The sequence below is a fragment of the Oncorhynchus kisutch genome, linkage group LG10, assembly GCF_002021735.2.
Source record: "Oncorhynchus kisutch isolate 150728-3 linkage group LG10, Okis_V2, whole genome shotgun sequence".
NCBI lineage: Eukaryota > Metazoa > Chordata > Actinopteri > Salmoniformes > Salmonidae > Oncorhynchus > Oncorhynchus kisutch.
Genome location: NC_034183.2, coordinates 27221030 through 27235666, shown reverse-complemented (window position 1 = coordinate 27235666; position 14637 = coordinate 27221030). Strand labels below are relative to the sequence as shown.

The window sequence follows — 14637 nt, the reverse complement described above, 5'->3', positions numbered from 1 at the left end:
GTTAGAGTCCCACTCCTTGAAAGCGGCAGTTCTATCCTTTAGCTCAGTGTGGATGCTGCCTGTAATCCATGGCTTCTGGTTGGGGTATGTATGTATGGTCACTGTGGAGACGACGTCATCGATGCACTTGTTGATGAAGACAATGACTGATGTGGTGTACCCCTCAATGCCATCGGAGGAATCCCGGAACATATTCCAGTCTGTGCTAGTAAAACAGTCCTGTAGCTTAGCATCTGCTTCATCTGACCACTTTTTTATTGAGCTAGGTCCTGGTGCTTCCTGCTTTCATTTTAGCTTGTAGCAGGAATCGGATGATATAATAATGGTCAGATTTGCCAAATGGAGGGTGAGCTTTGTATGAGTCTGTGGAGTATAGGTCGTCCAGAGTTCTTTTTCCTCTTGTTGCACATTTAACATGCTGATAGAAATTTGGTAAAAACTGATTTAAGTTTCCCTGCATTAAAGTCCCCGGCTACTGGGAGCGCCACCTCTGGGTGAGTGTTTTCTTGTTTGCTTATGGCGGAATTACAGCCCATTCAATGCTTTCTTGGTGCCAGCCTAACTGGTGGTATGTAAACAGCTACGAAAAGTACAGAAACTCTCTAGGTAGATAGTGTGGTCTACAGTTTATCATGAGATACTCTACCTCAGGCGAGCAAAACCTTGAAACTTCCTTAGCTGTTCTATCCTGCTGGTATAGCGTGCAACCAGCCAGCTGTTTGTTGATAGTTTCGTCGTTCAGCCACGACTCCGTGAAGCCTAAGATGTTAGTTTTTAATATCCCGTTAGTAGTTTAATATTCCGCGTAGCTCATCAATTTTATTGTCCAAATATTGCACGTTTGCTGGCAGAATGGAGGGAAGTGGGGGTTTATTATTTCGCTTGCAAATTCTCAGAAGGCAGCCTGCCCTTTGGCCCCTTAATCTCTGCCTCTTCACGCAAATTGTGGGGATCTGGGCCTGTTCCCGAGAAAGCAGTATATCCTTCGCGTCGGGCTCATCAGTCGTGAAAGGAAAAGGATTCTGCTAGTCTGTGGTGAGTAATCGCAGTCCTGAAGTCTACGTTTTTTTTCGGTCATAAGAGAAGGTAGCGGCAACATTATCTACAAAATAGTTTATTTGCGTTGTTTAACTTATTGTTTAACTGCCTTCGTCTCCGGCCCCATCCTAGATTTACAGTAAATGCTGTGTGTGGTGGGTTAACTATTACAGCATATGGATCTTGTGTGTGTATAAAACTGCATCCCAAACAGAGGTCTCCTGGTGTGGGTTTGTGTATAGAGTCACCATCACTACAGCTAGTTAAGTTCCGCTAGGATTACTTAACCACTGCTTTTCCCCAAACACACATGGAATACAGCAAAGACATCGATGGCCCAATCAATGCCAGCATACGGCACAAAGCATTTCTTCATAGCCCGCTCTGACCAAGTGTAAGGAGGCTTCTAGGGTCACAGTTCCTGCTGAGCACCAACACACCCAAGCAGCCCCCTCCCAGTCCAGCTGCACACATCTGCTCTCAGTAGGTCAACACTGTGGAATTCACAGCTGCATGCCAATCTAAAATGCCCTCCTCTGCTTCTTGTCAATAGTCTACATTAGCCTCTCCAGGCAAAAGCTGCATCCCAATAGTCTAAGTGAAAGAAGAACTGGACAGGTGAAAACCATTTCCCCAGTTTGCCATATTGCTTTCACTAGTCTTGTGTTTTCAGATCCGTGTTGACTGAGATGCAGCCTCTGTCTGGGATTTCCAGTGTCCTACACAACATAAAGATTGCCCAGGATTGAATAGAAACACTGTCGCCACTCATTTCCCTCTAAAAAGCATGAAGTGACTAACTCGGTTTACAAGGTAAGTCAGAGAATGGGAGTTCAATGAGTTAAATTGTTGGGTTTATTTGAAGGAGACAGTCAATTGAAAAACCATTACACAAGTTCAACAATTCAAGTAGGTTTTTATTTCAGTAGGAAAGATTACACATCAATCCATACCTAAAGTGTATTAACACTAGTTTAAGCACACACATACACATTTTTCCTAACCACATGCCCTGTCCAGGACATTTAACAGGTTGTGGTAAGTAGACACTCCTGGTCCGGCACACATACACCACATTTAGCTGAAACCATGTTTATATAAATTAAAGTGAACCGAGGGGCAGAGTATAAAAAGGGCAGTGTGTTTATTGGTTATCTGGCTGAGACTCAGGTCACGTCACTCAATTCAGAGGTCATAGTTCAAACCCGGGTCACGTAACATGGGTGGGTCCTCACTAGGGGTCGGAGTACAGGAGGTAGAGGGATAGCACATGGACACACCCCACAGGTCATGGGACATGGACAAAGCTAAGTGATGTCGTCAACACATCATAAACATCACTCTCAAACTGAGCCATATAGAGCACATAGATGTATCTTCTAGAAACTGATCAGGTCAGTTTGACATTTTCCCCTAATGGTTAAAGTATGGATTTAAAAGGGAATTAAGTTGACCCTTGAGCTGCGGGCAAATTCTCCATCCCTACAGCACACAAAAACACCACTACACCTCCCTCTCATGTTAACCACACACCACCCAGTCATCTCAGCTGAACTGTTAAAGAATTTCTCAGGAGAAAAAAAAAAATGAACACTGCAGACAAATCCCAAAAAACTTTACCCTTGACAGTAAATAATACACAGCTTGTTGTGTATTTGTACATGGAAATAAACTGTGGAAACCTCAAAAACAAACAATTTTGACATTGAGAAATATCAAACAAAAAGCCCACCATAACAGATTGTAAAAACTCACTCCTAACCCTTTCCCTATAGGCATCCACATCCCTCACGTCAGCACTGTGACACTACACGGGAGCATTCCTGTCTGCCATTTAATCTGCCGCTCTCTTCAGCCTGCATTGAAGCCCTCTATGTCCAAGGGAGAGAGATGTGAAGGAGAGGTCTGTGAGAGGGAAAAAAGGAGAACAGAGAGAAAGACTACTTTCTCCTCTGCTGGTCTTCTGTGGGGAGCGTCAGTTTGCCGGCTTCTCTGTACAGCTCCTGTTGCATCAGAGTTCCATTCACCCCTCTATTTCTACTATATCCTTCCTTGTTCAATCGCACTCCACACAGAATATGCTATACAGATTTACCCACTGCTCAACAGTGAAGAAATGGCAGCCACGAGGCTCTGTCCGTCTAATGCTTTCTAACAGGTAAACAAAAATCATTTTTACACACTCATACTGTTGTACTACCCTCCTCTCTTGCCTGTTTGTATCACTAACGCTACCCCTCTCATTCTTTCTCTGGCTTCCTCATCCTCTAGTCTGTGTATGACATAGCCCTGCTGGAGTCTTGCTGTTAATGGAGCTGTAGCTGTGTGTGGTATAACTGCTGGGAGCTGAGGAGCAGAGCACATCGGAAATGAGCCTGAAATGGAATATGTAGAAGTTGCCCTAAACAACAGATCCCGGATCAGATTACACCAACCCCAATCTTAACCTTAACCATTAGGGGTGAATAAATATATGACCTTGTATCAATGGTTATGGATAAGTTCTACCTTCTCCCATTAGCTTAGCCTCTACAGGACATAAGACAACTGTTGCCGCACTGGCCCATGGGAGTTGGAGTCTCTTGCTGCTAGAGTACATAGTGTCAGTTTGAGGTGTAAGGAATGTGATGCTAACTTGCTGGACCTCTATGTAAACAATAGACATGCAAAATATATGGACAGACGGGAGAAGTAAAACATTGTTACAAGTCAGGACCTAACCTGACTGTCAGGTTGAGACGGAAACAGTCAGGAGAGGATGCAAGATAACGCTTTACTAGTGGTAAGTCCTTTCTGAGAGTAGTATGAGAACGTGACCACACCATCATTTCTCCTTTCCCAACAACGTGTTCTAACTACCACTTTCTCACAAATCGGAATAAAAATGTGTGTTTGGTATATTGGCACACACTCAGGGTTGAGTCCCAAACCAATGTCCCAAACCATACACACTCTGGCTGGGTCTACTTCAAATTGTTAGAGGGAGGGGCTAGCTCGTACTCCTTAACTGTTCACAGATCTGAAAGGACTGGATAGGTGTAAGCAATATGGAGGAAGCTTCTCTCAGCCAATTGGAAGGTTAGGTGGAGTCATCAACAACTTGCTTACACCCATCTATAGCTTTAATTGAAGATGCCATGAGTAGTGACCAGGCGATGGGTCAAGAGGATGACATGGAACTAGGCAATAGAGCAGTAGATCTGTACCGTAACCCTATGTGACAAACTCATAGGTGAGAAAACAAAAACACTACACAAATAAAATTGAAAACAAGTAAAGGTACAACATGTTCAAAATAAAGGGAAGAGGCCAGAAATGAAATGTAACAGACAATTCAAATAAGCTAGACATGTGCAAGTCATCTATAGGATAATACTGCTGATACATCCAACACAACAACACGAAGGTAACAGAAAACACTAACCAACAAAATAATTCAAATGGATTCTGAATGGCTCCCGATAGCTGTGTGTGTGTGTGTGTGTGTGTGTGTGTGTGTATAAAACACTCAGATGTGTAAAGCAGATCAGGTCAGAACCTGTAGCTCTCTCTTATGTTCAAGCAATAACAAAAAAAGGAAGTGGGAGGAGTTATTTTTCTGGGGTTAACATTCCATCGTTCACGTTTTCACAGCTTTCAAGTCTTTAGTGTTATTGTGTGTGTTTTGGTGAATCTCAAGCTTTAACATGTGGACAGAGCAGACAGTGGTCCAGAGAGAACAACATATAAAGCCTGTTCATAAGAGCGATATAACTGGGTCCATAAAGGTGGAATAGAGGAAAGCTTAGAGTCTGGGTTTATCATTCCCGTGATGAGACTTACCATATATATAGTGTGCCCCCCCCCCCCCCCCCCCCACGGTGAGGAGAGGCTCTGGAATATAAAACAGTAGGATACATTCAGGACACGTGTGTGTGTGTGTGGGAGTGGTTTCTGCTGGAATAGATTTGAGAATCAAAGCCCTTAATGTTCACAATGCTGCAATCACACAGGCCAGTCACACACACACACACACACACTCTCAGAAGGGGGGAGTGAATGTGTGTAAAAAGTGTCCGTTTTGTGAGCCCAACTCAAGTGTGAAGAGACCATTGGAGTCTTGTGTGTGAGGGAGTTTGTGAACCAAAGTGTGATAAAGGAGTGTGTTTGAAATCTCATTCCATTGGGTTAGTCCAGTATTGTGTGTGTGAGTCCAGCCCTAGAAAGGGCAGAGTCCATCTTCCACCAGAGCACAGTATGTCAAGAAGAGAGGGAGTGAGGGAAAACAAGGATAAATCATGTCCACCCATCCTTCCTTAAGAAGCATCCAAGAAAGAGGAGAGGAGAGAAATCCCATAGTTCCACAGGCAAAAACAACAGAGCGAGAGAACGAGAGAGAAGTGGTTTAGGTCTTCATTCAGTAGTCTATGCCACCATAATAACCACTGCTTCAACACACACACACACACAGCTCCTTAGGTTAAGGCAGTGGTGGCAGGTGGGGCTCCAGTGGGTCTGGGGTTATAGTTTTGGGGTCATGGCAGTGAAAGCTCCTGGTGCTGAGTCACTAGACCTCTTCCTCTATTTTAGCTCTACCGCTCCGTCCTCTACAGCAGCACTCATTCAAAGGACATCAGATTGGCTGGGACCTGGAGAGAGAGAGAAAAAGGCATGAGAGCAGGTTGGTGTGGGTATGTGTGTGTGAGTGTGTGTGTGTTACCTGTTGTCTGTTGCTCTGGCAGGCAGCACTGAGGTGTTTGAACCACAGAAGGGCATTCATTTTGTTCCCTGCCTGGTATTTATAGGTGTTACCTAGGAAACACAGAGACACACCATCACAAGATGTCCCTGTAGCAGAAAACTGGGATTCAGCCCAGTAAGTCCAGTCGTGTACAGTTACACTACTTGACTCTCCCATCCCCATCTGTGTACAGCAGGAAGCTGCCGCAATGCAGAACATATGAGAACAGAGACAGTGTGTGTGTGTGTGTAGAGAGAGATAATACAGAGATGTCAGATATGACAGGCAAGCAGTCCACAAAGCAGACAGGGTTACTGCTGGGTCAGACAGACAGGAACCTGTGTGTGTGTGTCCATCTGTGTGTAGGGATATTTAATACCGACCAAAAGCTGGTCTTAGTGGCAGCGTAATTAGTTACGGCATTGATTTGCCAGAGGAGGCTCACACAGAGATGCACACAGGAGCCTTATCAGCAAAGTTTTATTCAAATATTACAAGCAGTAGAAGTCAGACATTCCCCTTTTTTTATTTATAGTACCAGTCAAAAGTTTGGACACCTACTCATTCAAGGGTTGCTCTTTATTTTTTACTATTTTCTACATAGAATAATAGTGAAGACCTATCAAAACTATGAAATAATACGTGGAATCATGTAGTAACCAAAAAAGTGTTAAGCAAATCAATATATTTTATATTTGAGATTCTTCAAAGTAGCCACCCTTTGCCTTGATAACAGCTTTACACACTCTTGGCACACTTTTTTGATTACGACATGATTCCATATGTGCCATTTCATAGTTTTGTAAAAATTAAGAAAAACCCTTGAATGAGTAGGTGTGTCCAAACTTTTGACTGGTACTGTATGTAAATGTGATATTTACATTTTGTATTTTCATACATTTCTAAAACCTGTTTTTGCTTTGTCATTATGGGGTATTGTGTGTAGATTGATGAGGGGAAAAAAACATTTAATCCATTTTAGAATAAGGTTGTAACGTAACAAAATGTGGAAAACGTCAAAATTAAATCACATTTGCTCGCCTATAATTTTAATTTGGGATCATAAAATGTATTTAATATATGGTTGATCAGGCTCAGGTACCATCCGGCTTGAATTTTTATGCCGATCAAAGTTCTAATCAAATCCAAACATATTTATATGGTTTAGAATGACACTTCCGGTTTTGGCGGGAAATACCGGGTTACTCGGGGAGAAAAGTGATTCTCGGGATGGAACATTTGTAAGATACAGGGAAAATATTAAATACCTACTTGAGCAACCAATTGAGAAACGTTTCCATGCCTCGAAAAATTCAGGCTGTCCTGGAGGCAAAAGGGGGGTCCGACCTGGTACTAGATGTGTGTACCTAATAAGTTGGCCACTGAGTGTATTTAGCTATGGAGCACGTTCTGTTTGGCCAGTGAGGAGTCAAGTCTCCACACCAACTTGTTTATTCACCAAAACTCAGCCTTCTCGCTCCACCGCCAGCTATTGCGCCCATAATTCTGGTTGTGAAAATAGCAAAAATATTTGGCACCCCCTGAATCTATAGTGCTACCACCAGCACTTAGATTTGCCATTGTGTTTGTTAAAATTGAGTACTGTGTGTGTGTGTGTGTGATTGCATATGCGTACAATATGGGTGTTGGCGTTTTAAACTAGGAACATACAGACCATCTGAGGAGATGAGATAAGTGTAGTTTGGCTGAACACTCCTGGCTGTGGGTGATTGATTGATTGACAGGTAGTCTCACCGTGTTCCGAGTCTGTGAGCAGGAAGACATCGGGATGTTCAGGGTCGTCTGACATGATGGCCATTAACCCCACAACACACACACTCTTACTGCTAGACGACTTGAACTGAAGGGAGATGGAGAGGGCCACATTTAGAAATGATTTTGGATTCATATCGTTGTATACAAGCATACTTTCTGAAATCTAAGACAGCTACCAACTGTAGCTCAGTTGGTACAGCATGGCTCTTGCAACGTCATAATAATGTGTTTGATTCCCAGGGCCAACCATACCTAAAAATTGTATACACATATACACACACACACACGACTAAGTTGCTTTGGATAAAAGCGTCTGCTAAAATGGCACATGCCCCTCCGTATTTGGAGTGAAGGCAAAATGACATTTGATATCAAATGGTTCATATGAAGCAAATGTACCTTTTATTTGATGGTATTTTCATACATACGTTTTAACGTTTAGAAATGAAAGCACTCCATATATATAGTCCCCCTCATTTGAACAAGTCATAAGTAAATTGGACAAATTCAAGTAGTGTATTAAAGTAGTCAAAAGGTTTAGTATTTTGTCCCATATTTCTACTACGCAATGACCACATCAAGCTTGTGACTCTCCAAACTTGTGTTTTGGATAATGTTTTGCCTAATAGGAACTGAATCTTGAACAATGTATTGTGTCATTTTTATTGTAAATAAAAATGTGTTTCTGAACACTTCTACATGAATGTGGATGCTAACATGATTAGGATAATCATTAAGGATGATATATGCCCCAGAAAATGCACCATTACCAATAACGGGATGTTAACATTTTTTTTGGGGGGGGGGGTTCCTGCGTGCTAGGAATAACGAACCAAATATTAAACGTTTGACTACTTTAACACACTTCAAAGTGAATTGCTTACACCTTCTTCAAATGGGGAGGACTAGATGCATAAAGCGCTTTAATTTCTATACAGTCAATTACATATGCACAAAAACACCCACAAATAAAAGGTTACATTCTGTACTGTCGCCTCATATGAAAAATTTGATCTCAAATAAAAAATGCTGGAGATTTGAGACAATTGTATAAATTAACACCGAGGAGTGTATATATAAAAATACAAGATTTGTGCGAGTTTGAAAACAGTTGAAGCAACAGCCAGGTCTGGAAACTCAGAGGGAGCGAGAGACGAGGGGGGAAGCGAGAGATGGGGGGGGGGGAGCGAGAGACGGGGGAGGGAGAGCGAGAGACGGAGAGGGCGAGCGAGAGACGGGGGAGCGGGAGAGAGATGGTAGAGACGATGAGGGAGGGCGAGATGAGGGAGGGCGAGATGAGGGAGGGCGAGATGAGGGAGGGCGAGATGAGGGAGGGCGAGATGAGGGAGGGCGAGATGAGGGAGAGCGAGATGAGGGAGGGCGAGATGAGGGAGAGCGAGATGAGGGAGGGCGAGATGAGGGAGAGCGAGATGAGGGAGGGCGAGATGATGGAGGGCGAGATGATGGAGGGCGAGATGATGGAGGGCGAGATGATGGAGGGCGAGATGATGGAGGGCGAGATGATGGAGGGCGAGATGATGGAGGGCGAGATGATGAGGGAGGGCGAGATGATGAGGGAGGGCGAGATGATGAGGGAGGGCGAGATGATGAGGGATTGCGAGATGATGAGGGAGGGCGAGATGATGAGGGAGGGCGAGAGGGAGGGATGATGAGGGAGGGCGAGAGGGAGTGATGATGAGGGAGGGCGAGAGGGAGGGATGATGAGGGAGGGCGAGAGGGAGGGATGATGAGGGAGGGCGAGAGGGAGGGATGATGAGGGAGGGCGAGAGGGAGGGATGATGAGGGGAGGGCGAGAGGGAGGGATGATGAGGGAGGGCGAGAGGGAGGGATGATGAGGGAGGGCGAGAGGGAGGGATGATGAGGGAGGGCGAGAGGGAGGGATGATGAGGGAGGGATGATGAGGGAGGGCGAGAGAAGGAATTAGGGAGGGAAAAGGGATGATGTTGAGAGGGAGATGTGTACAGTGAGAGGGAGATGTGTAGTGAGAGGGAGATGTGTAGTGAGAGTGTTGAGAAGGTTGGGTGTGAAGGAGTGAGAGACTTACGTGCTTTCTCTCTGTGGCCTTTAGGGACTTGGCATGGTAGTAGTAGAGCTGAGTTCCACACAGAGCCACCCAGAACTTGGTCCAAGACGCCACCTACAAACACCCAGGGGTCAGGGTTTAGAGGTCACACAGTAGTCAATTACTCCAGTCTAATTCAATACAACTTTATTGATACAACTTTATTGATGCACCTTGTCCCAACAACTAGTTTCAGGGCAGCACTGAGCGCAAAATACAGTACACAATCATACGACACATTGGTTATATGCTTCTAACAGTAGGCGATCACTGGAAACAGACATAACGTTTAGGCCAACTACATAGAACGGTATAAAGTGGTTAAATATCTGTGCATTATTTTGGCTGTGGCTTTAAGTCTGTTTGCGCTGGTTTGTTTCAGAAGAGAAACAAGTAAAAATAAATAAATATGGAGAGCAAGACAGACAGACAGCGACAGACAAACAGACCGACAGACAGAGAGCAAGCGACAGACAGACAGAGAGCAAGCGACAGAGACAGAGAGCAAGCGACAGACAGACAGAGAGCAAGCGACAGAGACAGAGAGCAAGCGACAGAGACAGAGAGCAAGCGACAGAGAGACAGAGACAGACAGAGAGCAAGCGACAGAGAGACAGACAGCGAGCAAGCGACAGACAGACAGACAGCGAGCAAGCGACAGACAGACAGACAGCGAGCAAGCGACAGAGAGCAAGCGAGCAAGCGACAGAGAGCAAGCGACAGAGAGCAAGCGACAGAGAGCAAGCGACAGAACAGAGACAGAGAGAGCAAGCGACAGAGACAGAGAGAGAGCAAGCGACAGAGACAGAGAGAGAGCAAGCGACAGAGACAGAGAGAGAGCAAGCGACAGAGACAGAGAGAGAGCAAGCGACAGAGACAGAGAGAGAGCAAGCGACAGACAGACAGAGAGAGAGCAAGCGACAGACAGACAGAGAGAGAGCAAGCGACAGACAGACAGAGAGAGAGCAAGCGACAGACAGACAGAGAGAGAGCAAGCGACAGACAGACAGAGAGAGAGCAAGCGACAGACAGACAGAGAGAGAGCAAGCGACAGACAGACAGAGAGAGAGCAAGCGACAGACAGAGAGAGAGCAAGCGACAGAGACAGAGAGAGAGCAAGCGACAGAGACAGAGAGAGAGCAAGCGACAGAGACAGAGAGAGAGCAAGCGACAGAGACAGAGAGAGAGCAAGCGACAGAGACAGAGAGAGAGCAAGCGACAGAGACAGAGAGAGAGCAAGCGACAGAGACAGAGCAAGCGACAGAGAGACAGAGACAGACAGAGAGCAAGCGACAGAGAGACAGACAGCGAGCAAGCGACAGACAGACAGACAGCGAGCAAGCGACAGACAGACAGACAGCGAGCAAGCGACAGACAGACAGACAGCGAGCAAGCGACAGACAGACAGACAGCGAGCAAGCGACAGAGAGCAAGCGAGCAAGCGACAGAGAGCAAGCGACAGAGAGCAAGCGACAGAGAGCAAGCGACAGAGACAGAGAGAGAGCAAGCGACAGAGACAGAGAGAGAGCAAGCGACAGAGACAGAGAGAGAGCAAGCGACAGAGACAGAGAGAGAGCAAGCGACAGAGACAGAGAGAGAGCAAGCGACAGAGACAGAGAGAGAGCAAGCGACAGACAGACAGAGAGAGAGCAAGCGACAGACAGACAGAGAGAGAGCAAGCGACAGACAGACAGAGAGAGAGCAAGCGACAGACAGACAGAGAGAGAGCAAGCGACAGACAGACAGAGAGAGAGCAAGCGACAGACAGACAGAGAGAGAGCAAGCGACAGAGACAGAGAGAGAGCAAGCGACAGAGACAGAGAGAGAGCAAGCGACAGAGACAGAGAGAGAGCAAGCGACAGAGACAGAGAGAGAGCAAGCGACAGACAGAGAGAGAGCAAGCGACAGAGACAGAGAGAGAGCAAGCGACAGAGACAGAGAGAGAGCAAGCGACAGAGACAGAGAGAGAGCAAGCGACAGACAGAGAGAGAGCAAGCGACAGACAGAGAGAGAGCAAGCGACAGACAGAGAGAGAGCAAGTGACAGACAGAGAGAGAGCAAGTGACAGACAGAGAGAGAGCAAGCGACAGACAGAGAGAGAGCAGACAGACAGAGAGAGAGCAAGCGACAGACAGAGAGAGAGCAAGCGACAGACAGAGAGAGAGCAAGCGACAGACGAGAGAGAGCAAGCGACAGACAGAGAGAGAGCAAGCGACAGACAGAGAGAGAGCAAGCGACAGACAGAGAGAGAGCAAGCGACAGACAGAGAGCAAGCGACAGACAGAGAGCAAGCGACAGACAGTTATGTCACCTACAGTAACCCTTATGCTAATGCCACCCTGTCAACGTTACGTACGTCAGCCCTACCAGCCTCAGGTATATAACCATGTCCAGATGAGTTTATCCCAGAGAGACAGCAAAGAGAAGCTCATTTGACGGAACTAAGATAGTCAGGATGACAGGCAGATATGAAAGAGAGCAGGGAATGAATGAAGAAAAAGGAGAGCGGGAAGAGAAAAATCTGGAGAAAGAGCACAGAACAGTAGGTGCCAGGAAGTAGTAGTAGTATGGTAGTAGGTGCCAGGCGGTAGTAGTAGTAGTATGGTAGTAGGTGCCAGGCGGTGGTAGTAGTAGTAGTAGTATGGTAGTAGGTGCCAGGCGGTGGTAGTAGTAGTAGTAGTAGTAGTATGGTAGTAGGTGCCAGGCGGTAGTAGTAGTATGGTAGTAGGTGCCAGGCGGTAGTAGTAGTATGGTAGTAGGTGCCAGGCGGTAGTAGTAGTAGTAGTATGGTAGTAGGTGCCAGGCGGTAGTAGTAGTAGTAGTATGGTAGTAGGTGCCAGGCGGTAGTAGTAGTAGTAGTAGTAGTAGTATGGTAGTAGGTGCCAGGCGGTAGTAGTAGTATGGTAGTAGGTGCCAGGCGGTAGTAGTAGTAGTAGTAGTAGTATGGTAGTAGGTGCCAGGCGGTAGTAGTAGTAGTAGTAGTAGTAGTAGTAGTATGGTAGTAGGTGCCAGGCGGTAGTAGTAGTAGTAGTATGGTAGTAGGTGCCAGGCGGTAGTAGTAGTATGGTAGTAGGTGCCAGGCGGTAGTAGTAGTAGTATGGTAGTAGGTGCCAGGCGGTAGTAGTAGTAGTATGGTAGTAGGTGCCAGGCGGTAGTAGTAGTAGTATGGTAGTAGGTGCCAGGCAGTAGTAGTAGTATGGTAGTAGGTGCCAGGCAGTAGTAGTAGTATGGTAGTAGGTGCCAGGCAGTAGTAGTAGTATGGTAGTAGGTGCCAGGCGGTAGTAGTAGTAGTAGTATGGTAGTAGGTGCCAGGCAGTAGTAGTAGTATGGTAGTAGGTGCCAGGCGGTAGTAGTAGTATGGTAGTAGGTGCCAGGCGGTAGTAGTAGTATGGTAGTAGGTGCCAGGCGGTAGTAGTAGTAGTATGGTAGTAGGTGCCAGGCGGTAGTAGTAGTAGTATGGTAGTAGGTGCCAGGCAGTAGTAGTAGTATGGTAGTAGGTGCCAGGCGGTAGTAGTAGTAGTATGGTAGTAGGTGCCAGGCGGTAGTAGTAGTATGGTAGTAGGTGCCAGGCGGTAGTAGTAGTATGGTAGTAGGTGCCAGGCGGTAGTAGTAGTATGGTAGTAGGTGCCAGGCGGTAGTAGTAGTATGGTAGTAGGTGCCAGGCGGTAGTAGTAGTATGGTAGTAGGTGCCAGGCGGTAGTAGTAGTATGGTAGTAGGTGCCAGGCGGTAGTAGTAGTATGGTAGTAGGTGCCAGGCGGTAGTAGTAGTATGGTAGTAGGTGCCAGGCGGTAGTAGTAGTATGGTAGTAGGTGCCAGGCGCACCGGTTTGAGTGTGTCAAGAACTGCAAAGCTCAACAGTTTCTTGTGTGTATCAAGAATGGTCCACCACCCAAAGGACATCCAGCTAACGTGACAACTGAGGGAAGCATTGGAGTCAACATGGGCCAGCATCCCTGTGGAAAGTTTGACACCTTGTAGAGTCCAGGCCCAACGAATTTAGGCTGTTGAGGGCAAAAAGGGGTGCAACTCAATATTAAGGTCTTAAATGTGTTTTTTTTTGTACAGTCAGTGTTGCCAAAGCATGAATCAGTTAAATTGGACATTGAACTTGAACCTTATAAGAATCCTTGATCTAGCTGCCAGACAGCTTTTGTATAGAGATCTCAGAAATGCTGTGCAACTACGTAACAATTTGTATCTACTTATGTAACGGCTTGAAAATGGGCACACAACCAAAAATAATGTATGTAAATGCTTCTAACCGAAATAATCACCTTACCTTGATACTTAAAACCTAAATCGATACTGTCATTAACGTCATTCTTCAATAACTTTACATGCTACTTGTTGGATGTGCATTACATAATTGTTGGATTGGATTTGATGTCGAGCTGTTTAATTAATCTGCTGATTCTGATCATTGAACAGCTTAAAAAGGATATTACTGAGACTGAACCTCAACAAGCTCTACGAGATTATCTTAATGACTAACAAACTGGATGATCTCATTAAAAGTTTACGACTGAACTGAAGGAGTCACCTTTAGGAAATTTAGGAATTTAGGATTTAGGAAAATCCAGAAGTATAAACCAGATTTGGAAGGAAAGAACAGACTAATATACCTCAGGCGAGATCCTGAGCACAAGAAGAGACAAGCCGATGACAGACGCAGAGTTCCTCTGTCATTCCAACTATCCACAGACAGCACAAACTCCATCTCCTCTACCAACAGTGAGCTTTTATATCTACAACAGAGGGCAGGGACACCGTCGAGGCCAACACCCCCAACACGTAAGAGGGTTCGGCGCATTCGTCGGGGTAAGAAGAAATCCACTACCATCCCGTGATACCTATCAATTGAGACCCAGGACGGGCCCCCAGTCCAACAGGAGCTACATGTCTTCAACTTATCAAGCAAGACCTTGACATCAGCTCATCTCAGTGCTCTCAATAAGGGGTTAACATTTGTACCCACCGCATACGTTAATGACTTTGACATCCAGATCTATTCAAGTTTTT

At 45.8% G+C, this 14637-nt stretch overlaps 1 protein-coding gene across 6 annotated transcripts in view; it reads right to left on the bottom strand.

Annotated features, from left to right (window-relative positions):
* Positions 1–1937: 1937 nt before the first annotated feature.
* The window catches only part of LOC109897981 (ras-specific guanine nucleotide-releasing factor RalGPS2-like), a 163092-nt gene continuing 150392 nt past the window's right edge, over positions 1938–14637 (bottom strand). For 5 of the 6 annotated variants that reach the window (XM_031833420.1, XM_031833421.1, XM_031833418.1 and 2 more), the window contains 4 exons: positions 9600–9692; positions 7514–7619; positions 5738–5829; positions 1938–5666 (listed from right to left, as the gene is read on the bottom strand). In XM_031833420.1, the coding sequence (XP_031689280.1) occupies positions 5637–5666; positions 5738–5829; positions 7514–7619; positions 9600–9692 (321 nt within the window). In that variant the 3' untranslated portion in view covers positions 1938–5636. The remainder of the gene's footprint in view (positions 5667–5737; positions 5830–7513; positions 7620–9599; positions 9693–14637) is intronic. The other variant, XR_004211185.1, reaches the window with a different exon arrangement.